This window comes from Nerophis ophidion, linkage group LG04 (genome assembly GCF_033978795.1).
Source record: "Nerophis ophidion isolate RoL-2023_Sa linkage group LG04, RoL_Noph_v1.0, whole genome shotgun sequence".
NCBI classification, from domain to species: domain Eukaryota; kingdom Metazoa; phylum Chordata; class Actinopteri; order Syngnathiformes; family Syngnathidae; genus Nerophis; species Nerophis ophidion.
In genome coordinates, this window is record NC_084614.1 from 3,592,395 (window position 1) to 3,617,992 (window position 25,598).

At 34.9% G+C, this 25,598-nt stretch overlaps 1 protein-coding gene across 1 annotated transcript; it reads left to right on the plus strand.

Annotated features, from left to right (window-relative positions):
* The first annotated feature begins 154 nt into the window (after positions 1 to 154).
* smyd4 (SET and MYND domain containing 4) lies at positions 155 to 23,865 on the plus strand. Its single transcript, XM_061896765.1, has 10 exons — positions 155 to 360; positions 5,033 to 5,180; positions 5,245 to 5,334; positions 8,571 to 9,372; positions 9,442 to 9,642; positions 9,707 to 9,873; positions 11,911 to 12,046; positions 19,616 to 19,720; positions 19,789 to 19,912; positions 19,991 to 23,865. The coding sequence occupies exons 1-10, from the start codon at positions 227 to 229 to the stop codon at positions 20,121 to 20,123; spliced, it is 2,040 nt and encodes a 679-aa protein (XP_061752749.1). The 5' UTR covers positions 155 to 226; the 3' UTR covers positions 20,124 to 23,865.
* Positions 23,866 to 25,598: the final 1,733 nt, after the last annotated feature.

The following is a 25,598-nucleotide window of genomic DNA, read 5'->3' on the forward strand; positions in this document are numbered from 1 at the left end:
CAAAATAGACAAAACAAAACGGCGCTAATAATATCAACACATTAGGTAGTTTAATTAATTATATCACATGGAGTAGCAAGACACACAAACAAGTTTATCCTAACTCGGGCGTCATGAAAGTTTTATTTTGAAGAGCCCTAAACGGGAAGCTTCACGTTGCAAAGCCAACTTGATAAGAACTACAATGGCGGTTGTTAGCTAAGAAGAACAAACTTTTTCTTCAAAAATGGATCTTCCGTGCTTGCCGTGGCAAGACTACGTGGCCCAGAAGTGGGCCGGACTCGAACCTGAGTTCAAGGAGCATTTCACGTCCTTGCTGGAGATCGAAGACATCTTTAAAAGTGCCTTGAGCGTGACAACGTGAGTTGATGCTAATGCTAATTATTTGGTTATTTCAAACGTCACCGACGATGTGTATGATATGAATACATCTTTTTCAATCAATCTTTATTTATATAGCCCTAAATCACAAGTGTCTCAAAGGGCTGCACAAACCACAACTACATCGTGGGTAGAGCCCACATAAGGGCAAGGAAAAACTCACCCCAGTGGGACGTCCACAATGATGACTGAGAAACCTTGGAGAGGACAACCCCCCCCCTCCCCCCCGCCAATCCATAGTGGATCTAACATAACCGTGAGAATCAAGTCCAAAGTGGATCCAATATATTAGCGATATGTAAAAAAAAAATTCAAAATATGTCGTATAAATGTTTAAAAATATGTAAATAAATCAAAAGTCATAAAAATGTAAAAAAAATATGTCATACAAATGTTAAAAATACGTCATTAAAATGTCGTAAAAATATTTAAAAATATGTCATACATTTTCTTAAATATGTCATAGTAGTGTTAAATATGTCATAAAAATGTTAGAAATATGTCATAAAAATGCTACAAATATGTCACACAAATGCTAATCATTTGTTGTAAAACTTTTAAAAATATGTTTTAAAATTTTTACAAATATGTCATAAAAATGTTAAAAATATGTCGTAAAAATTTTTAAAATGTGTCATAAATTTTTTTTAAAAATACGTCATAAAAATGTTAATAATTTGTTGTGAAAATGTTTAAAAATATGACATAAAATGGTAAAAAAAAAGTCATAACAATTTAAAAAATATGTCATAGAAATTGTTAAAATTTGTCATATAAAGATTGAAAATATGTCATACATTTTTTAAAATATGTCCTAATAATGTTAAATATGTCATAAAAATATTAGAAATATGTCATAAAAATGCTACAAATATGTCACAAAAATGCAAAAAATATGTCATAAAATTGTTAAAAAATTGTTGTAAAAATGCTACCTATATGTCATAAAAATGTTAAAAATATGTCATAACATTTTTTTAAATGTGTCATAAAAATTTTACAAAAATACGTTATAAAAATGTTAATAATACACCGTAAAAATATGACATAAAATAGTAAAAAAAAAGTCATAAAAATGTTTAATAAAATGTATCACAAATTGTTAAAATATGTCATAAAAATATTAAAAATATGTCATAATAATGTTAAACATATGTCATAAAAATGTAAAGAACATGTTATAAAAATGTTAAAAAGGGCCCCTCCCACCTCCAAAGACATGCACCTGGGGATAGGTTGATTGGCAACACTAAATGGTCCCTAGGGGACCGAAAGCAATGGATGTCGAGCGGATCGAACATCCATCCATCCATCCGTTTCTACCGCTTTTATTGGGAAAGTCCAATCCATACTGGATCTAACATAACCGTGAGAATCAAGTCCAAAGTGGATCCAATATGGTAGCGATATGTCAAAAAAATCTTTAAAATATGTCGTACAAATGTTTAAAAATATGTCATGAAAATGTAAAAAATATGTAAATAAATAAAAAAGTCATAAAAATGAAAAAAAAGGTCATAAAAATGTTACAAATACGTCATAAAAATGTAAAAAAAATGTTGTAAACATGTTTAAAAATATGTCATTAAAAATATTTAAAATATGTCATACATTTTTTAAACATGTCATAATAATGTTAGAAATATGTCATAAAAATGCTAAAAATATGTCATACAAATGCTAAAATTATGTCTTAAAATTGTTAAAAACATGTAAAAATGTTACAAATATGTCATAAAAATTTTATAAGTATGTCGCAAAAATTTAAAAAAATGTGTCATCAAATTTTTTTAAAATTTGTCATAAAAATGTTAATAATACGTCGTAAAATTTTTAAAAATATGACATAAAATGGTAAAAAAAAAGTCATAACATTTTTTGAAATGTGTCATGGAAATTGTTAAAATATGTCATAAAAAGATTAAAAATATGTCATAATAATGTTACATATATGTCATAAAAATGTTAGAAATATGTCGTAAAAATGCTACAAATATGTCATACAAATGCTAAAAATGTGTCGTAAAATTGTTTAAAATATGTTTTAAAAATGTTACAAATATGTCATAAAAATGTTAAAAATATGTCGTAACATTTTTAAAAATGTGTCATAAAAATTAAAAAAAATACGTCATAAAAATGTTAATAATACGTTGTGAAAATGTTTAAAAATATGACATAAAATGGTAAAAAAAAGTCATAACAATTTTAAAAATATGTCATAGAAATTGTTAAAATATGTCATAAAAAGATTTAAAATATGTCATACATTTTTTAAATATGTCATCATATTGTTAAATATGTCATAAAAGTATTAGAAATATGTCATAAAAATGCTACAAATATGTCATAAAACGTGCTAAAAATATGTCGTAAAATTGTTAAAAATATGTTGTAAAAATGCTACAAGCGGATCGAACATTCATCCATCCATCCATCCATCCATCCATTTCTACCGCTTTTATTGTGAAAGTCCAATCCATAGTGGATCTAACATAACCGTGAGAATCAAGTCCAAAGTGGATCCAATATGGTAGCGATATGTCATAAAAATCTTTAAAATACGTCGTACAAATGTTTAAAAATATGTCATGGAAATGTAAAAAATATGTAAATAAAAAAAAAAAAATCATAAAAATGTATAAAAATATGTCATAAAAATGTTAAAATACGTCATTAAAATGTCCTAAAAATATTTAAAAACATGTCATAAAAATATTAAAAATATGTCATACATTTTCTTAAATATGTCATAAAAATGTGAGAAATACATAAAAATGCTACAAATATGTCATACAAATGCTAAAAATGTGTCGTAAAATTTAAAAAAATATGTTTTAAAAATGTTACAAATATGTCATAAAAATGTGTTGTAAAAATTTTAAAAATGTGTCATAAAAATGTTAAAAAATACGTCATAAAAATGTTAATACGTTGTAAAAATGTTAAAAAATATGACATAAAATGGTAAAAAAAAAAGTCATAACAATTTTAAAAATATGTCAGAAATTGTTAAAATATGTCATAAAAAGATAAAAAAATATGTCATGCATTTTTTTAAATATGTCATCATATTGTTAAATATGTCATAAATTTATTAGAAATATGTCATAAAAATGCTATAAATATGTCATAAAAAGTGCTAAAAATATGTCGTAAAATTGTTAAAAATATGTTGTAAAAATGCTACAAGCGGATCGAACATTCATCCATCCATCCATCCATCCATTTCTACCGCTTTTATTGGGAAAGTCCAATCCATAGTGGATGTAACATAACCGTGAGAATCAAGTCCAAAGTGGATCAAATATGGTAGCGATATGTCATAAAAATCTTTAAAATACGTCGTACGAATGTTTAAAAATATGTCACGAAAATGTAAAAAATATGTAAATTAAAAAAAAGTTGTAAAAATACAAAAAAATATGCCATAAAAATGTAAAAAATACGTCATAAAAGTGTTTAAAAATATGTAATTAAAAAGATTAAAAATATAAATGGGTTGTACTTGTATAGCGCTTTTCTACCTTCAAGGTACTCAAAGCGCTTTGACACTACTTCCACATTCACACACACATTCACACACACTGATGGAGGGAGCTGCCATGCAAGGCGCCAACCAGCACCCATCAGGAGCAAGGGTGAAGTGTCTTGCTCAGGACACAACGGACGTGATGAGGTTGGTACTAGGTGGGATTTGAACCAGGGACCCTCGGGTTGCGCACGGCCACTCTCCCACTGCGCCACGCCGTCATACATTTTTTAAATATGTCATAATAATGTTAAATATGTCATTAAAATGTGAGAAATATGTCATAAAAATGCTAATAATATGTCATACAAATGCTAAAATTATGTTGTAAAATTGTTAAAAATATGTTGTAAAAATAAATGTCACAAATATGTCATAAAAATGTTAAAAGTATGTCGTAAAAATGTTAAAAATGTGTCAAATATGTTAAAAAATACATCACAAAAATGTTAATGATATGTCGTAAAAATGTTTAAAAATATGACATAAAATGGTAAAAAAAAAAGTCATAACATTTTTTTAAATGTGTCATAGAAATTGTTAAAATACGTCATAAAAATATTAAAAATATGTCATAATAATGTTATATATATGTCATAAAAATGTTAGAAATATGTCATAAAAATGCTACAAATATGTCATACAAATGCTAAAATTATGTCATAAAATTCTTAAAAATATGTTGTAAAAATGTTACAAATGTGTCATAAAAATGTTACAAAATTCGTCATAAAAATGTTAATAATACGTCGTAAAATTAAAAAAAAATATGACATAAAATGGTAAAAAAAAAGTCATAACATTGTTTAAAATGTGTCATAGAAATTTTTAAAATACGTCATAAAAATATTAAAAATATGTCATAATAATGTTACATATACGTCATAAAAATGTTAGAAATATGTCATAAAAATGCTACAAATATGTCATACAAATGCTAAAAATGTGTCGTAAAATTGTTAAAAATATGTTTTAAAAATCTTACAAATATGTCATAAAAATGTTAAAAAATACATCATAAAAATGTTAATACGTCGTAAAAATGTTAAAGCGTATCTAACATGATATTGTGAAAGTCCAATCCATAGTGGATCTAACATAACCGTGAGATGATTGCAGGCGGGATGATGCGTGCCGCCTGGGGAGCGCCTGTGCCGGACAGGCAGATGTACACAAAGATGCAGAGGAGGCGGCCAGGTGCAAGGAACGAGGCAACGCCAGCTTCCGGGACCGGAAGTACTCCGACGCGGCCCTGCATTACTCTCAGGTGACCTTGGGACTTCCTGCTGGTGCTGAATGTGCAACTCACACTCCTTGCCATGACCCTGCAGGGTGTTTGCTTCGCCCCCCCAAGTTCTGAGCATCTGGCTCTTTGCTACGCCAACCGCTCGGCGGCGCTCTACCACCTGCACCACTACCAGGTAAGGTCACCTCCGGCACTACCAGGTAAGGTCACCTGTGTGACGCTGGCCCCTCCTCTGGAATTGCAAATACTAAATGTGAGCTGGATTTTGCCATTTAAATAATTCTAAATAACTTTTTCTGACAGGTGATGTCACGCTCCTTGTCTAAATTTCTTTCTTAAAAGGGTAAATACAAGGTAAACAAGGTAAATAGAAGGGTAAAAGCAGGTGGACGTTGTAATGAAGGTAAATAAAAAGTAAAATAAGATCATTAGAAGGCAAACAACGGTCAAATAAGGTTAAAAAAAGGTGAAAAAGAAACAAAAAGGTAAATAAAATGTAAAACAAGTTAAATAGAAAGTAAAAGACGGTAAATATTGAATCAAAGTTAAATTAAAGGATAAATAGAAGGTATAAGAAGATAAATGTAATGGTAAACAAGGTAAATAGAAGCTAACATAAGATAAATAGAAGGTAAATACAAGATAAAAACAAGTGAAATAGAAAGGAAAAGAAGGTAAATAAAGATAAAAAGAAGGTAAAAAGGGTAAGTTGAAAGTAAAACAAGATACATAAAAGGTAAAATAAGGTAAATAAAAGATCATTAGAAGGTAAATAAAAGGTACAAGAAGAGAAATAGAAGGTAAACAACTTAAATAGAAGCTTACATAAGATAAATAGAAGGGAAACAGGGTAAATAGAAGCCAACATAAGATAAATAGAAGGTAAATACAAGACAAAACAAGTTAAAAAGAAGGTAAATAAAAGATAAAAAGAAGATTGAAAAAAGGTAACTAGAAAATAAAAGAAGATACATAAAAGGTAAAGTAAGGTAAAATAAAAGATCATTAGAAGTTAAAAAATGTAAATAGAAGGTTCAAGAAGATACATTTAAGGTAAACAAGGTAAATAGAAGCTAACATAAGATAAATAGAAGGTAAATAAAAGATAAAGAATAGGTAAAAAGGGTAACTAGAAGGTAAAGGAAGATACATAAAAGGTAAAATAAGGTAAATAAAAGACCATTAGAAGGTAATTAAAAGGTACAAGAAGATAAATAGAAGGTAAACAACTTAAAAAGAAGCTAACAAGATAAATAGAAGGTAAATACAAGATAAAACAAGTTAAAAAGAAGGTAAATAAAAGATAAAAAGAAGGTAACAAAGGTAACTAGAAAGTAAAAGAAGATACATAAAAGGTAAAATAAGGTAAATAAGACCATGAGAAGGTAAATAGAAGGTACAAGAAGAGAAATAGAAGATAAACAACTTAAATAGAAGCTAACATAAGATAAATAGAAGGTAAATACAAGATAAAACAAGTTTAAAAAAAATGTAAATAAAGGATAAAAAGGTTAAAAAAAAGTAACTAAGTAAAAGAAGATACATAAAAGGTCAAATAAAGTCAATAAAAGATCATTAGAAGCTAAAAAATGTAAATAGAAGGTACAAGAAGATAAATAGAAGGTAAACAACTTAAATAGAAGCTAACATAAGATAAATAGAAGGTAAATACAAGATAAAAAGAGTTTAAAAAAATGTAAATAAAGGAAAAAAAGGTTAAAAAAAGGTAACTAAGTAAAAGAAGATACATAAAAGGTCAAATAAAGTCAATAAAAGATCATTAAAAGCTAAAAAATGTAAATAGAAGGTACAAGAAGATAAATAAAAGGTAAACAAGGTAAATAGAAGCTAACAGACAAATAGAAGGTAAATACAAGATAAAACAAGTTAAATAGAAAGTAAAGGAAGGAAAATAAAAGATAAAGAATAGGTCAAAAGGGTAACTACAAGGTAAAAGAAGATACATAAAAGGTAAATAAAAGACCATTAGAAGGTAAATAAAAGGTACAAGAAGATAAACAGAAGGTAAACAACTTAAATAGAAGCTTACATAAGATAAATAGAAGGTACATACAAGATAAAACAAGTTAAAAAGAAGGTAAAAAAAATGGTAACTAGAAAGTAAAAGAAGATACATAACAGGTAAAATAAGGTAAATAAAAGATCACTAGAAGCTAAAAAATGTAAATCGAAGGTACAAGAAGATAAATAAAAGGTAAACAAGGTAAATAATAGCTAACATAAGATAAATAGAAGGCATATACAACTTAAATAAAAGGTAAAATAATGTAAAGGTTACATTTAAGGTGAATGAAAGGTAAAAGAAGGTCAAGAAAATACAGATAGAAAGTAAAAAAGGGGAACTTGAAGGTAAAAGAAAATACATAAGAGGAAAATTAAAGATACATAAAAGGTAAATAGAAGGTGAAAAAAAAAGCTAAACAAGGTAAATAGAAGCTACCATAAGATAAAAAGAAGGTAAGTGAAAGGTAATACAAATTGAATAGAATGTAAAACAAGGTAAAGGTTAAATTGAAGGTTAAAAAAAAGGTTAAACGATAAGTAGAAGTTAAATAAAAGCTAATATAAGGTAAACAAGATAAATAGAAGCTAGCATAAGATAAATAGAAGGTATATGCAAGATAAAGAAAGTTAAAAAGAAGGTGAACAAGGGGAATAGAAGCTAACATAAGATAAATAGAAGGTCCGTACAAGATAAAAGAAGTCAAATATCAAATAGAAAGTAAAAGAAGGTCAAGGTTAAATTTAAGGTAAACCAAAGATAACTACAAAGTAAAATAAGATACATAAAAGGTAAAATAAGGTATATAAAAGATAACTAGAAGGTACTAGAAGATAAATAAAAGGTAAAAAAAAGTGTTTTTGATGTACATGGATGAGGGTGTGTGTTGCTGAGCCCGACTTGGACTTTATCTGGACTGGACCTGGTTTTAAAACCCTTTAAATTAGTCTAATTTCATTAACAACCTGGTCTGGTGAAAACAAGGTACTTTTCTTTATTTTATAAATAAGATAAATAAAATACATTTTCTTGGATAAAAAAGAAAGTAAAATAATACAAAAACAATTACATAAAAAATAGTAATCCATGATAATGTTGGTGGACCGGCTTCAGGGACTGTGTCCCTTGCAGACTAGACTGTGTTGTCTATGTTGTGGGAACCAGAACTTTGGGAGCAGAAAGAAAAAAAAACATTTTGTGTGAGTGGGTGTGGATGAGTGTGAATGGGTAAGGGAGGGGTTTTTTGGGGGTGGTTGATGCACTAATTGAAATGTGTTTAAACATGTCGCCCCCTCTTTAACCAGCAGAGGGCGCCATTGCTCCAAGCTGACCACAACAACATTTTTTGTGGTCAGGGAAGGCTGACTGACTGAACTTTTGTGTCGCAGGAAGCTCTCGACGACGTGGAAGCAGCCAAGAGGAGCGGGTACCCCGCTCACCTCCTGCACAAGCTGGAGAAGCGCCGCTCACAATGCGTGGCGCACCTTCCTTCCTCTGACGCCCTGGTGGCGGCGCCCGCAGCCCCGCCCACGTCAGGGCTGAACCCCCACGCTGCCGTTAGCGTCAGCCCGGAGAAAGGTCGCCACCTGGTGGCTGCCAAGAGAATATCGGCAGGGGAGGTGATCCTCAGCGAGAGGCCTTACGGCTGCGTCCTCATCCCCGGCGCCAAGGTGGCGGCGGACATGTTTGGGCGCGAGTGCAGGCGCTGTCACAGGTGTTTGAGCCAAACGTCACGTCCGGTACCGTGCGGGGGGTGCGCCTACAGCCGCTACTGTTCCAGCGCCTGCCAGACTCTGGCCTGGGAGGAACACCACCGCTGGGAGTGTCCGCTGGGGCCACACCTGCAGGCGGCGGGCGTGATGTCGCAGCTCGCCCTGAGAGTGGCGCTGACGGCCGGCGTGGAGGACGTCCATGCGGCCGCCGAGTCCTCGGAGCGTCCCGATCACGCCTACACGCGCGTCTTCCGCCTGCTGCACCACGCTGCGCGCCAGAGTCCCGGCATGCGCTTCCTGTGCGCGGTCACCGTGGCGGCGCTGAGCCTCCAGCTCGCCGCGAGAGGGCCGCCGCCGCCTCGCGCGCCACTGGAGGGGGACGCCGGTGCAGAATGGCGGCTTCTGGGAAGCGCGGCGCTGAGGCACCTGCTGCAGCTGCGGTGCAACGCCCAGGCCGTGGTCACGCTGCAGCACCAAGGTGACGCTCGCTAAGTCCCCCGTGGGCGCCGTTTGTGACACCGACCACTTCCTGTTTTGTACCTGCCAGGTCCGTCGGACGCCCCCGTGCAGTCCAGCCAGGAAGATCGTGTGGCCACCGCCCTATTTCCCACGCTGAGTCTCCTCAACCACGCCTGCTGTCCCAACACCAGCCTGGCGTTCAGCCTGGGCGAACCACCCGGCGTCGTCGCCGTCACCGTGCGGGCGTCCCGGAGCGTGTCTCCTGGACAAGAGGTGACGCACTGCTACGGTAGGAGCAAAGGTCTGCCGACAAGGTGATGTCGTCGAGGGCCCTCACTTCCTGGTGCCCTCAGGTCCTCACAGCAGCAGGATGGCCGCCAGGGAGCGCAGGCGCCTCCTGCTGGAGCAGTACTACTTCCTGTGTGAGTGCGCCGCCTGCGTGCGGGCGGAGGGCGAGCAAGTGCGGCGTGAAGGTGGAACATCTGGACTGCTGTGTGCTGAGTGCAAAGACTCACCCCTGGTAAGATCAGCTGCTGACCGCACCGCTTTATTTTAAGTCTCCCCCCCACATCATTTTATATGGTCTACTCCATTTTTTTAAACCTGGCCCTCCACTTTATTTTATGTTGCCCACCACAATATATTATCTGTCCCACCACATCAATAATACCATTAATAATAATAATAATATTCACTGTAGTACTTTTGACAATCCTACTTCCGATAATACCAGTAATAATAATAATAATTAAAGCTGCAAGAAGCGATGGACGGGACTGACTTTTCCTGGTGTTTCCTGCCTTTACCCATTCAGCATATCTTTACCTGCACATTACCTACCTTCCCTGCATCTTGGGGTCACACTGGTGCTTCTTTCTTTCACCCATACACGCTGGTGCTTCCTGCCATCACCCAGACAACATATCTTTACCTGCACATTACCTACCTTCCCTGCATCCTGGAGTCAAACTGGTGCCTCCTTCTTTCACCCAGTCAACATATCTTTACCTGCACAGTACCTACCTTCTCTGCGTTGTGTGGTCACGCCGGTGCTTCCTGCTTTTAAGCGGCCAGCCGCATCAGCGCAGCGGTTCTTTGAAGGCTCGTAAAATCAAAACCGGAGCAGTTAGAAAAATTCTTAGCGCAACTTTTAACCAGAAGGGTTCAATCTCTCTCCTGTGCGAGTTTAAAGCCGACACAACAAACGCGCTCAGAGGAGATAATGTTTGGAAAAAGGTGACGGGTTTTTACAAAACTCTTGTTTTGAAGGGGTAATTGCCAACTTCCTGTTGATTTTTGCTGAAGGATGTCAATGAGGGGGCACTAGAGCGCAATTTTGAGTCTCACCAGACCTGATGTGTGTGTCCAGTTTGGTGAGTTTTGAAGCATTTTAAGGAGGTCAAATTGCAGCTCAAAGAGGCAGAAATGAAATTGTTTAGGAACATTTTGTTTTGAAGGGGATTTTGCCAACTTCCAGTTGATTTTTGCTGAAGGAGGCCAGTGTATGAAATGTAGGTCTAAGTCAGACCTACATAGAGGTTTTTGTTTCATGTCTGTACAACATTCCTAACGGAAGTTACAAGCTGTTTTGTCTGTTTTTTCCTAGGAGGCGCTAGAGCGCAAAAATGAAATTGTTTAGGAACATTTTGTTTTAAAGGGGTTTTTGCCAACTTCCTGTTGATTTTTGCTGGATGTGAGTGTATGAAATTTAGGTCTAAGTGAGACCTACATAGAGGTTTTTGTTTCATGTCTCTACGACATTCCTAACGGAAGTTACAAGCAGTTTTGTCTGTTTTTTCCTAGGAGGCGCTAAAGCGCAATTTAGAGTTTTGCGGTTTAGTTTTTTGATTAGATGGCAATTTTCGCCAGTCCTGATGTGTGTGTCCAGTTTGGTGAGTTTTGAAGCATTTTAAGGAGGTCAAATTACAGCTCAAAGAGGCACAAATGAAATTGTTTAGGAACATTTTGTTTTGAAGGGTTTTTTCCCGACTTCCTGTTGATTTTTGCTGGATGTGAGTGTATGAAATTTAGGTCTAAGTGAGACCTACATAGAGGTTTTTGTTTCATGTCTCTACGACATTCCTAACGGAAGTTACAAGCAGTTTTGTCTGTTTTTTCCTAGGAGGCGCTACAGCGCAATTTTGAGTTTTGGGGTTTGGTTTTTGATTGGATGGCAAATTTTCCCAGTCCTGATGTGTGTGTTAAATTTGGTGAGTTTTGAAGCTTGTTAAGGTGGTCAAATTCCAGCTCAAAGAGGTGGTATAATAATAATAAAACCTTAGAAATACATGTTCCCAAAGGGACATTCGGTCCCAAATAATAATAATATTCACTCCAATAAGACCAATAATAGTAATATGTACTTTTTTAGCATGTTTGAAAACATTTCAAATAGTTTAAGTCCGATTTTTTTACTATTTAATCCTCGGTGGGAAATGTTTTAACATTCCTGGTTTAGATCCCTGGTTAAAGCCTTCAGATTCAAACCCGCAAGCTTCTTGCTGCGAGCCACAGCCTTGGTAACCACGATCCCACCGTGCTGTTCTTCCACCTCCAGACGGAGGAGGCAGGAGGACACTTGAAATGCTCGTCTTGCAGCCGGCTGGTGTCGTCCTCCGAGGTGACACGCAGGCTGCAGGAGGTCCAGCAGGACTTGGACTTGGCCCTGGACCTCATGGAGAGGCAGAGACCAGGTGAGTCCCTGTCGACCAGTCTACCTTTCTTCTCTCAGGAGCATCCTCAATAGGGATGAAGGTAATAGTGATATTGAACTGATACTGTCTTGGAACTTATCCACTAGTACTGATATTGTTCACCTGATACATTGAAAGTAATGTAATAGAAGTGATAGTGTACAAGTAATATGTGCTAACAGTATGCTAACAGTTAGCATGTGTCACATGCCAAGTTATGTGACTCTTATGTGTACGACTGCAAAATTAACTTTAAAAAAAGTTTAAAATTAGTTTAAAAAAAGTTAGTATATTAAAATGCTAATGTTAGCATGTGTCACGTACCAAGTTATTTGACTCCTTAGGTGTACAGCTGAAAAATTTGCTTAAAAAAAGGTTATAATTAGCCCCCCCCCCCCCAAAAAAAAAGTTTGCATATTAAAATGCTATTGTTAGCATGTGTCACGTACCAAGTTATTTGACTCTTAAATGTATAGCTGCAAAATTAACATAAAAAAAGTTTACAATTAGGTTAAAAAAAAAATTAGCATATTAAAATGTTAATGTTAGCATGTGTCACGTACCAAGTTATATAACTCTTAAGTGTACGGCTGCAAAATTAACTTTAAAAAGTTTAAAATTGGATTAAAAAAAATAGCATATTAAAATACTAATATTAGCATGTGTAAAATACCAAGTTACTTGACTCTTATGTGTACAGCTGCAAAATTAACTTTAAAAAAGGTGAAAATTTGCCAAAAAAATTAAAAACGTTAGCATATTAAAATGCCAATGTCAGCATGTGTCACGTACTAAGTTATTTGACTCTTAAATGTACAGCTGCAAAATGAACATTAAAAAGTTTATTATTAGGTTAAAAAAAAGTTAGCATATTAAAATGTTAATGTTAGCTTGTGTCACGTACCAAGTTATATGACTCTTAAATGTACAGCTGCAAAATTAACTTAAAAAAAGGTGAAAATTAGCCCAAAAAATATAAAAAAAAGTTAGCATATTAAAATGAAAATGTTAGCATGTGTCACGTACCAAGTTATTTTACTCTTATGTGTACAGCTGCAAAATTAACTTAAAAAGTTTAAAATTAGCTAAAAAAGAAAAAAGTTAACATATTAAAATGCTAACGTTAGCATGTGTCACGTAACAAGTTATTTGACTCTTAGGTGTACAGCTGCAAAATTAACTTCAAAATTTTAAAATTAGCTAAAAAAGAAAAAAGTTAGCATATTAAAATGCTAATGTTAGCGTGTGTCACGTAACAAGTTATTTGACTCTTTAAGTGTACGGCTGCAAAATTAACTTAAAATGTTTAAAATTAGCTATAAAAAAAATTTGCATATTAAAATGCTAATGTTAACGTGTGTCACGTAACAAGTTATTTGACTCTTAGGTGTACAGCTGCACAATTATCTTAAAAAGTTTAAAATTAGCTAAAAAAAAGTTTGCATATTAAAATGCTAATGTAAGCATGTGTCACGTACCAAGTTATTTCACTCTTATGTGTACAGCTGCAAAATTAACTTTAAAAAGGTAAAAAAAATAGCCCCCAAAAAAATAAAAGTTAACATATTAAGATGCTAATGTTAGCATGTGTCACGTACCAAGGTTTTTGACTCTTAGGTGTATAGCTGCAAAATTAACTTAAAAAAGTTTAAAATTAGATTTAAAAAATAAGTTAGCATATTAAAATGCTAATATTAGCATGTGTCACGTACCAAGTTATTTGACTCCTTAGGTGTACAGCTGAAAAATTAGCTTAAAAAAGTTTAAAATTAGATTTAAAAAAAAAATGTTAGCATATTAAAATGCTAATATTAGCATTTTTCACGTACCAAGTAATTTGACTCTTAGGTGTACAGCTGCAAAATTAACTTAAAAAAAAGGTTAAAATTACCCACAAAAAAAAGTTAGCATATTAAGATGCTAATATTAGCATGTTTCATGTACCAAGTTACTTGACTCTTAGGTGTACAGCTGCAAAATTAACTTAAAAAGTTTAAAATTAGCTAAAAAAGAAAAAAGTTAGCATATTAAAATGCTAATGTTAGCGTGTGTCACGTAACAAGTTATTTGACTCTTTAAGTGTACGGCTGCAAAATTAACTTAAAATGTTTAAAATTAGCTATAAAAAAAAGTTAGCATATTAAAATGCTAATGTTAACGTGTGTCACGTAACAAGTTATTTGACTCTTAGGTGTACAGCTGCAAAATTAACTTAAAAAGTTTAAAATTAGCTAAAAAAAAGTTTGCATATTAAAATGCTAATGTAAGCATGTGTCACGTACCAAGTTATTTGACTCTTAGGTGTTCAGCTGCAAAATTAACTTTAAAAAGGTAAAAAAAATAGCCCCCAAAAAAATAAAAGTTAACATATTAAGATGCTAATGTTAGCATGTGTCACGTACCAAGGTTTTTGACTCTTAGGTGTATAGCTGCAAAATTAACTTAAAAAAGTTTAAAATTAGATTTAAAAAATAAGTTAGCATATTAAAATGCTAATATTAGCATGTGTCACGTACCAAGTTATTGGACTAATAAATGTACAGCTGCAAAATTATCATAAAAAAGTTTATTCTTAGGTTAAAAAAAAGTTAGCATATTAAAATGTTAATGTTAGCATGTGTCACGTACCAAGTTATATGACTCTTACGTGTACAGCTGCAAAATTTACTTAAAAAAAGGTGAAAATTAGCCCAAAAAATATTTTAAAAAGTTAGCATATTAAAATGATAATGTTAGCATGTGTCACGTACCAAGTTGTTTGACTCTTAAATGTACGGCTGCAAAATTAACATAAAAAAAGTTAACAACTTGCTAAAAAAAAAAAAAAGTTTGCATATTAAAATGTTAATGATAGCATGTGTCACATACCAAGTTATTGGACTAATAAATGTACAGCTGCAAAATTATCATAAAAAAGTTTATTATTAGGTAAAAAAAAAGTTAGCATATTAAAATGTTAATGTTAGCATGTGTCACGTACCAAGTTATATGACTCTTATGTGTACAGCTGCAAAATTTACTTAAAAAAAGGTGAAAATTAGCCCAAAAAATATTTTAAAAAGTTAGCATATTAAAATGATAATGTTAGCATGTGTCACGTACCAAGTTGTTTGACTCTTAAATGTACAGCTGCAAAATTAAAATAAAAAAAGTTAACAACTTGCTAAAAAAAAAAAAAGTTTGCATATTAAAATGTTAATGATAGCATGTGTCACATACCAAGTTATTGGACTAATAAATGTACAGCTGCAAAATTATCATAAAAAAGTTTATTATTAGGTAAAAAAAAAGTTAGCATATTAAAATGTCAATGTTAGCATGTGTCACGTACCAAGTTATATGACTCTTATGTGTACAGCTGCAAAATGTACTTAAAAAAAGGTGAAAATTAGCCCAAAAAATATTAAAAAAAATTAGCATATTAAAATGATAATGTTAGCATGTGTCACGTACCAAGTTGTTTGTCTCTTAAATGTACAGCTGCAAAATAAACTTAAAAAAAGGTTATAATTAGCCTCCCCCAAAAAAGTTTGCATATTAAAATGCTAATGTTAGCATGTGTCACGTACAAAGTTATTTGACTCTTAAGTGTACAGCTGCAAAATTAGTTTTAAAAAAGTGTTAAATTAGTTACTGTAGTTACCAAGTTACTGTATATGTTTCTTAGTTACAAGACTGTAACATTAGCCCAACAATTTAGCTTGCTAACAGTTAGCAAGAGTTACATACAAAGTTATATGTTTCTTAGTCATAAGACTGTAAAATTAGCCCAAAAAGTAATTTACCAAATTATGACTAAAATGTACAACTGCAAAATTACTTTAAAAATCTTATGTAAAATTTGTTTAAAACATTTTTTTAGCATATAACATGCAATAATTTAACATGTCACGTATTAAGTTATATAACTATTAGGTGTACAGCTGCAAAATTAACTTTAAAAAAGTTTAAAATTAGCTAAAAAAAACAAAACTTTTGGCGTATTTTAAAATGCTAATGTTAGCATGTGTCACATACCAAGTTATTTGACTCTTAAATGTACAGCTGCAAAATTAACTTCACAAAAGTTTAAAATTACCTTAAAAAAAAAAGTTAGCATATTAAAATGATAATGTTAGCATGTGTCGCGTACCAAGTTATTGGACTAATAAATGTACAGCTGCAAAATTAACATTAAAAAAGTTTACAATTAGCAAAAAAAAAAAGTTAGCATATTAAAATGTTAATGTTAGCATGTTTCACAACCAAGTTATTTGACTCTTAAGTGTACAGCTGCAAAATTAACTTAATAAAAGGTTAAAATTAGCCACACAAAAAAAGTTAGCATATTGAAATGCTAATGTTAGCATGTGTCATGTACCAAGTTATTTGACTCTTATGTGTACAGCTGCAAAATTAACTTTAAAAAGGTAAAAAAAATAGCCCCCCCAAAAAAAGTTAACATATTAAGATGCTAATGTTAGCATGTGTCACGTACCAAGGTTTTTGACTCTTAGGTGTATAGCTGCAAAATTAACTTAAAAAAGTTTAAAATTACATTTAGAAAATAAGTTAGCATATTAAAATGCTAATATTAGCATGTGTCACGTACCACGTTGTTTGACTCTTTAGGTGTACAGCTCAAAAATTAGCTTAAAAAAGTTTAAATTTAGATTAAAAAAAAAAAGTTAGCATAATAAAATGCTAATATTACCATTTTTCATGTACCAAGTAATTTGACTCTTAGGTGTGCAGCTGCAAAATTAACTTAAAAAAAGGTTAAAATCAGCCAAAAGGAAAAAAAATTTGCATATTAAGATGCTAATATTAGCATGTTTCATGTACCAAGTTATTTGACTCTTTAGGTGTACAGCTGCAAAATTAACTTAAAACGTTTAAAACTAGCTAAAAAAAAAAAAAAGTTAGCATATTAAGATGCTAATATTAGCATGTTTCATGTACCAAGTTACTTGACTCTTAGGTGTACAGCTGCAAAATTAACTTAAAAAGTTTAAAATTAGCTAAAAAAGAAAAAAGTTAACATATTAAAATGCTAACGTTAGCATGTGTCACGTAACAAGTTATTTGACTCTTAGGTGTACAGCTGCAAAATTAACTTAAAAATTTTAAAATTAGCTAAAAAAGAAAAAAGTTAGCATATTAAAATGCTAATGTTAGCGTGTGTCACGTAACAAGTTATTTGACTCTTTAAGTGTACGGCTGCAAAATTAACTTAAAATGTTTAAAATTAGCTATAAAAAAAATTAGCATATTAAAATGCTAATGTTAACGTGTGTCACGTAACAAGTTATTTGACTCTTAGGTGTACAGCTGCACAATTATCTTAAAAAGTTTAAAATTAGCTAAAAAAAAGTTTGCATATTAAAATGCTAATGTAAGCATGTGTCACGTACCAAGTTATCTCACTCTTATGTGTACAGCTGCAAAATTAACTTTAAAAAGGTAAAAAAAATAGCCCCCAAAAAAATAAAAGTTAACATATTAAGATGCTAATGTTAGCATGTGTCACGTACCAAGGTTTTTGACTCTTAGGTGTATAGCTGCAAAATTAACTTAAAAAAGTTTAAAATTAGATTTAAAAAATAAGTTAGCATATTAAAATGCTAATATTAGCATGTGTCACGTACCAAGTTATTTGACTCCTTAGGTGTACAGCTGAAAAATTAGCTTAAAAAAGTTTAAAATTAGATTTAAAAAAAAAATGTTAGCATATTAAAATGCTAATATTAGCATTTTTCACGTACCAAGTAATTTGACTCTTAGGTGTACAGCTGCAAAATTAACTTAAAAAAAAGGTTAAAATTACCCACAAAAAAAAGTTAGCATATTAAGATGCTAATATTAGCATGTTTCATGTACCAAGTTACTTGACTCTTAGGTGTACAGCTGCAAAATTAACTTAAAAAGTTTAAAATTAGCTAAAAAAGAAAAAAGTTAACATATTAAAATGCTAACGTTAGCATGTGTCACGTAACAAGTTATTTGACTCTTAGGTGTACAGCTGCAAAATTAACTTAAACATTTTAAAATTAGCTAAAAAAGAAAAAAGTTAGCATATTAAAATGCTAATGTTAGCGTGTGTCACGTAACAAGTTATTTGACTCTTTAAGTGTACGGCTGCAAAATTAACTTAAAATGTTTAAAATTAGCTATAAAAAAAAGTTAGCATATTAAAATGCTAATGTTAACGTGTGTCACGTAACAAGTTATTTGACTCTTAGGTGTACAGCTGCAAAATTAACTTAAAAAGTTTAAAATTAGCTAAAAAAAAGTTTGCATATTAAAATGCTAATGTAAGCATGTGTCACGTACCAAGTTATTTGACTCTTAGGTGTACAGCTGCAAAATTAACTTTAAAAAGGTAAAAAAAATAGCCCCCAAAAAAATAAAAGTTAACATATTAAGATGCTAATGTTAGCATGTGTCACGTACCAAGGTTTTTGACTCTTAGGTGTATAGCTGCAAAATTAACTTAAAAAAGTTTAAAATTAGATTTAAAAAATAAGTTAGCATATTAAAATGCTAATATTAGCAAGTGTCACGTACCAAGTTATTTGACTCCTTAGGTGTACAGCTGAAAAATTAGCTTAAAAAAGTTTAAAATTAGATTTTAAAAAAAAATGTTAGCATATTAAAATGCTAATATTAGCATTTTTCACGTACCAAGTAATTTGACTCTTAGGTGTACAGCTGCAAAATTAACTTAAAAAAAAGGTTAAAATTACCCACAAAAAAAAAGTTAGCATATTAAGATGCTAATATTAGCATGTTTCATGTACCAAGTTATTTGACTCTTTAGGTGTACAGCTGCAAAATTAACTTAAAAAGTTTAAAATTAGCTAAAAAAAAAAAAAGTTAGCATATTAAAATGCTAATATTAGCATGTGTCATGTAACAAGTTATATGACTCTTAGGTGTACAGCTAAAAAGTTTAAAATTAGCTAAAAAAAAAAGTTAGCATATTAAAATGCTAATGTTAGCATGTGTCACGTAACAAGTTATTTGACTCAAGTGTACAGCTGCAAAATTAACTTAAAAAGTTTAAAATTAGCTATAAAAAAAAGAAAAATTTAGCATATTAAAATGCTAGTGTTAGCATGTGTCACGTAACAAGTTATTTGACTCTTATGTGTACAGCTGCAAAATTAACTTAAAAAGTTTAAAATTAGCGATAAAAAAAAAGTTAGCATATTAAAATGCTAATGTTAGCGTGTGTCACCTACCAAGTTATTTGACTCTTATGTATAAAGCTGCAAAATTAGTTTTAAAAAAAACTGTTGAATTAGTTTAAAAAGTTAGCATGCTAACAGTTAGCACGAGTCGCATACCAAGTTGTATGTTTCTTAGGTATAAGACTGTAAAATTAGTCCAAAAAGTTAGCGTGCTAACAGTTAGCATGTGTCGCGTATCAAGTTTTGACTAAAATGCTAAAATGTGTGGAATCAGCTAAAGTAATGCTAGCATGCTAGCATCACTAGTCTCAAGTTAAAAGTCTCCATATGACATCATTGACATGTTTAGTACCTCTACCGGTCCCTAATCCTCCACTTCCTGTGCCGTTCCCGCCAGCCGAGGCCCTGCTGCTGCTGGCGAGGTCAGACGGGACGCTGGCGGAGACACACCCCCTCCAGGGCCAGCTGGCGGACGCCATGGCGAGGGCGCACGCCACAATGGGTGGGTGCTTGATGGCGCTCTAATGGGGTCAGCGGCCACACACACCAACTTCCTGTCTCTCCCCACAGGCCAGTGGCGCCACGCCGCCGCCCACGTGGAGCGCAGCGCCGCCGCCATCGCCGCCCAGTTCGGGGAGGAGAGCGTGGAAAAGGCTCGCCAACTTTTCAAGTTAGCCCAGCTGCACTTTAACGGGTCAGTCCGCCATTTTTGTTTCTCTTTAGTTTCCACCGACCGAGCTCTGAGGGAGATGTTGTTCCTTCTCACTCGCAGCGCCGCCACAAGCTCCGCCCTCGCCGTCATCCCTCAAGCACGCCGCCTCCTTCGCCGCCACTGTGGACCTAACTGTGCTGAGGTCCAGGAGCTGGGCGCCATGGAGGACTGTTTACGCCAGTCCTGTCAGTAACTTTCACAATAAAAGTCCAGGAGCTGGGCGCCATGGAGGACTGTTTACGCCAGTCCTGTCAGTAACTTTCACAATAAAAGTCCAGGAGCTGGGCGCCATGGAGGAGTGTCTACGCCAGTCCTGTCAGTAACTTTCACAATAAAAGTCCAGGAGCCGGGCGCCATGGAGGAGTGTTTACGCCAGTCGTGTGAGTAACTTTCACAATAAAAGTCCAGGAGCTGGGCGCCATGGAGGACTGTTTACGCCAGTCGTGTGAGTAACTTTCACAATAAAAGTCCCGGAGCTGGGCGCCATGGAGGACTGTTTACGCCAGTCATGTCAGTAACTTTCACAATAAAAGTCCAGGAGCTGGGCGCCATGGAGGAGTGTTTACGCCAGTCCTGTCAGTAACTTTCACAATAAAAGTCCAAGAGCTGAGCACCATGGAAGACTGTTTGAACAGTCAGTAACTTTCACAATAAAAGTCCAGGAGCTGGGCGCCATGGAGGACTGTTTACGCCAGTCGTGTGAGTAACTTTCACAATAAAAGTCCAGGAGCTGGGCGCCATGGAGGACTGTTTACGCCAGTCGTGTGAGTAACTTTCACAATAAAAGTCCCGGAGCTGGGCGCCATGGAGGACTGTTTACGCCAGTCATGTCAGTAACTTTCACAATAAAAGTCCAGGAGCTGGGCGCCATGGAGGAGTGTTTACGCCAGTCCTGTCAGTAACTTTCACAATAAAAGTCCAGGAGCTGAGCACCATGGAAGACTGTTTGAACAGTCAGTAACTTTCACAATAAAAGTCCAGGAGCTGGGCGCCATGGAGGACTGTTTACGCCAGTCATGTCAGTAACTTTCACAATAAAAGTCCAGGAGCTGGGCGCCATGGAGGAGTGTTTACGCCAGTCCTGTCAGTAACTTTCACAATAAAAGTCCAGGAGCTGAGCACCATGGAAGACTGTTTGAACAGTCAGTAACTTTCACAATAAAAGTCCAGGAGCTGGGCGCCATGGAGGACTGTTTACGCCAGTCATGTCAGTAACTTTCACAATAAAAGTCCAGGAGCTGAGCACCATGGAAGACTGTTTGAACAGTCAGTAACTTTCACAATAAAAGTCCAGGAGCTGGGCGCCATGGTGGAGTGTTAACGCCAGTCGTCTTCATCTTGGACTGAACAGACAGTAGTTTTCACAATAAAAGCGCATTACGCCGCTCTCTGAGTGTCCAGCCTCATTTCACGCTGGTGTTAATCCCTGATGGCGGCGTAACCGTGCCGACGCAGAGCCCGCCCTTTGACCTTCAGGGGGCAGCGGCCCTCCTTCCGACTGCGACGTGCAATTTCACGCCCGGGCGGCCGAGAGCTGCTGAGCTCCTCGCAGGTCAGTCACGTCACGCATTTGCATTTGTGGAAATGGTCACAGAAGACCAGCAAACACCGAATCAAGTCTCCTGGTCTTTTTGACTCAGGTCAGGACAAAGAAGGAAGTGGATGAAGGTTGAAGTTCCTACAAGAACACTAAACGATGTACAATACATTGTAAAATGAGTTAAAAATTTTAGCATGCTAACAGTTAGCATTCGTGTCACTGTAATATTAAATGATTAAATATGCTATTTTTTTCACAGTGATGGAGCAGGAAGGGGCTAGGATTATGTTTGCAAAAAAAAGTGTAAAATGAATTAAAAACGTTAGCATGCTAACAGTTAGCATTAGTGTCACTGTAACATTCAATATACTTTAATATGCTGTGTTTTAGCAGTGACAGAATAGGATGGGGCTAGGAATATGTTTGCAATAAAGTATAAAATGAGTTAAAAACGTTAGCATGCTAACACTTAGCATTTGTGTCACTGTAATATTTAGAATACTTTAATATGCTATGGTTTTAGCAGTGACAAAGCAGGAAGGGGCTAGGAATATGTTTGCAAAAAAGTGTGAAATTAGTTAAATACATTAGCATGCTAACAGTTAGCATTATAATCTACAATTCAACATACGATAATAAACGATGGTTTTAGCAGTGACAGGTGGAAAGGGTCTAGGAATATGTTTGCAAAATGAGCTAAAAAACAAAAACAAAGGGTGTACAATTAGGTAAAAGCGTTAGCATGCTAACAGTTAGCATGAGTTCTCCTGTAATATTTGATATACTTAAATATGCTATGTTTTTAGCAGTGATAGAGCAGGAAGGGGCTAGGGATATGTTTGCAAAAGGAGCTAAAAAAAGTGTCAAATTTGTTATAAATGTTAGCATGCTAACAGTTCGCATTACAATTCATGTAATATTTAATATACTTTAATATGCTATGTTTTTAGCAGTGATGAAGCAGGAAGAGGCTAGGAATATGTTTGCAAAATGAGCTAAAAAAAAAAAGTGTAAAATTTGTTATAAACGTTAGGATGTTAACAGTTAGCATGAGTTTTCTTGTAATATTTTATATACTTTAATATGCTATTTTTTTTTTTTGCAATGATAGAGCAGAAAGGGGCCAGGAATATGTTTGCAAAATGAGCTAAAAAAAAAGAAAAGTGTCAAATTTGTTAAAAGCGTTAGCATGCTAACAGTTAGCATGAGTTTTCCTGTAATATTTAACATAGTTTAATATGCTATGTTTTAGCTGGAAGGGGCTAGGAATATGTTTGCAAAATGAGCTAAAAAAAAAAAAAAAGAAAAGTGTCAAAATTTTATAAAGGTCAGCACACTAATAGTTAGCATTAGTAATATTTAATATACTTGAATGTGCTATGTTTTTAGCAGTGATAGAGCAGGAAGGGGCTGGGAATATGTTTGCAAAATGAGCTAAAATAAAGAAAAGTGTAAAATTTGTTATAAACGTTAGGATGCTAACAGTTAGCATGAGTTTTCATGTAATATTTAATATACTTTAATATGCTATTTTTTTGCAGTGATGGAGCAGAAATTGGCTAGGAATATGTTTGCAAAATGAGCTAAAAAGAAAAGTGTCTAATTTGTTGAAAACATTAACATGCTAACAGTTAGCATGAGTTTTCCTGTAATATTTAATATAGTTTAATATGCTATGTTTTAGCAGGAAGAGGCAAGGAATATATTTGCGAAATGAGCTTTAAAAAAAAGTGTAAAATTTGTTGAAAACGTTAGCACGCTAACAGTTAGCAGGAGTTTTCCTGTAATATTTAATATACTTTAATATGCTATGTTTTTAGCAGTGACGGAGCAGAAAGGGGCTAGGAATACGTTTGCTAAATGAGCTTTAAAAAAAAAAAAATCGTCACATGTGTTATAAATGTTAGCATGCTAACAGTTAGCGTGAGTAATATTTAATATACTTGAATATGCTATGTTTTTAGCAGTGACAGAGCAGGAAGGGGCTAGGAATATGTTTGCTAAATGAGCTTTAAAAAAAAAGTGTAAAATTTGTTATAAATGTTAGCACGCTAACAGTTAGCGTGAGTAATATTTAATACACTTGAATATGCTATGTTTTTAGCAGTGACAGAGCAGGAAGGGGCTAGGAATATGTTTGCAAAATGAGCTTTAAAAAAAAGTGTAAAATTTGTTATAAATGTTAGCATGCTAACAGTTAGCGTGAGTAATATTTAATATACTTGAATATGCTATCCTTTGAGCGAGTTGGCAGTGCAAATTGCCTGGAAGTGTAATTCAGTACAATAGACATAAATATTCATCAAGTATGTAATATTCATACTGGACGTGCCATCTCTCAGCCTCCTGCTCCTCATGCTAATGGCTCTCATAAATAAAACCTCCATCACTCTCATGCCCGCTACCTCACACTTTGTATTTTAGCCAGGCATCACCAAGGCCTACTTAATCTGGCCGCAGGACCAGCTGTGACTCGCCAGGTTTTTGACATGAGTGCATAATTGTGCTTGTTGGGTGACTATAGGATGTGACCATATTAGGAGGGAGGCACCCAGGTGACAAAAGGATGTGACCATATTAGGAGGGAGGCACCCAGGTGACAATAGGATGTGACCATATTAGGAGGGAGGCACCCAGGTGACAATAGGATGTGACCATATTAGGAGGGAGGCACCCAGGTGACAATAGGATGTGACCATATTAGGAGGGAGGCACCCAGGTGACAATATGATGTGACCATATTAGAAGGGAGGCACCCAGGTAACAATAGGATGTGACCATATTAGGAGGGAGGCACCCAGGTGACAATAGGATGTGACCATATTAGGAGGGAGGCACCCAGGTGACAATAGGATGTGACCATATTAGGAAGGAGGCACCCAGGTGACAATAGGATGTGACCATATTAGGAGGGAGTGACAATAGGATGTGACCATATTAGGAGGGAGGGACAATAGGATGTGACCATATTAGGAGGGAGGCACCCAGGTGACAATAGGATGTGACCATATTAGGAGGGAGGGACAATAGGATGTGACCATATTAGGAAGGAGGCACCCAGGTGACAATAGGATGTGACCATATTAGGAAGGAGGCACCCAGGTGACAATAGGATGTGACCATATTAGGAGGGAGTGACAATAGGATGTGACCATATTAGGAGGGAGGGACAATAGGATGTGACCATATTAGGAGGGAGGCACCCAGGTGACAATAGGATGTGACCATATTAGGAGGGAGGGACAATAGGATGTGACCATATTAGGAAGGAGGCACCCAGGTGAAAATAGGATGTGACCATATTAGGAGGGAGAGACAATAGGATGTGACCATATTAGGAGGGAGGCACCCAGGTGACAAAAGGATGTGACCATATTAGGAGGGAGGGATAATAGGAAGTGACCATATTAGGAGGGAGGGACAATAGGATGTGACCATATTAGGAGGGAGGGACAATAGGATGTGACCATATTAGGAGGGAGGGACAATAGGATGTGACCATATTAGGAGGGAGGGACAAAAGGATGTGACCATATTAGGAGGGAGGGACAATAGGATGTGACCATATTAGGAGGGAGGCACCCAGGTGACAATAGGATGTGACCATATTAGGAGGGAGGCACCCAGGTGACAATAGGATGTGACCATATTAGGAGGGAGGCACCCAGGTGACAATAGGATGTGACCATATTAGGAGGGAGGCACCCAGGTGACAATAGGATGTGACCATATTAGGAGGGAGGCACCCAGGTGACAATAGGATGTGACCATATTAGAAGGGAGGCACCCAGGTGACAATATGATGTGACCATATTAGGAGGGAGGCACCCAGGTGACAATAGGATGTGACCATATTAGGAAGGAGGCACCCAGGTGACAATAGGATGTGACCATATTAGGAGGGAGGCACCCAGGTGACAATATGATGTGACCATATTAGGAGGGAGGCACCCAGGTGACAATAGGATGTGACCATATTAGGAGGGAGTGACAATAGGATGTGACCATATTAGGAGGGAGGGACAATAGGATGTGACCATATTAGGAGTGAGGCACCCAGGTGACAATAGGATGTGACCATATTAGGAGGGAGAGACAATAGGATGTGACCATATTAGGAGGGAGGGA

What these genes read in the sequence shown, in the direction of transcription:
- smyd4 (XM_061896765.1), top strand. Translation starts at nt 227, where the DNA reads ATGGATCTTCCGTGCTTGCCGTGGCAAGACTACGTGGCCCAGAAGTGG. An exon ending in GAGGGCGCACGCCACAATGG is followed by an intron (nt 19,721 to 19,788) that starts GTGGGTGCTTGA and finishes CTCTCCCCACAG; the next exon opens with GCCAGTGGCGCCACGCCGCC. An exon ending in GCCCAGCTGCACTTTAACGG is followed by an intron (nt 19,913 to 19,990) that starts GTCAGTCCGCCA and finishes TCTCACTCGCAG; the next exon opens with CGCCGCCACAAGCTCCGCCC.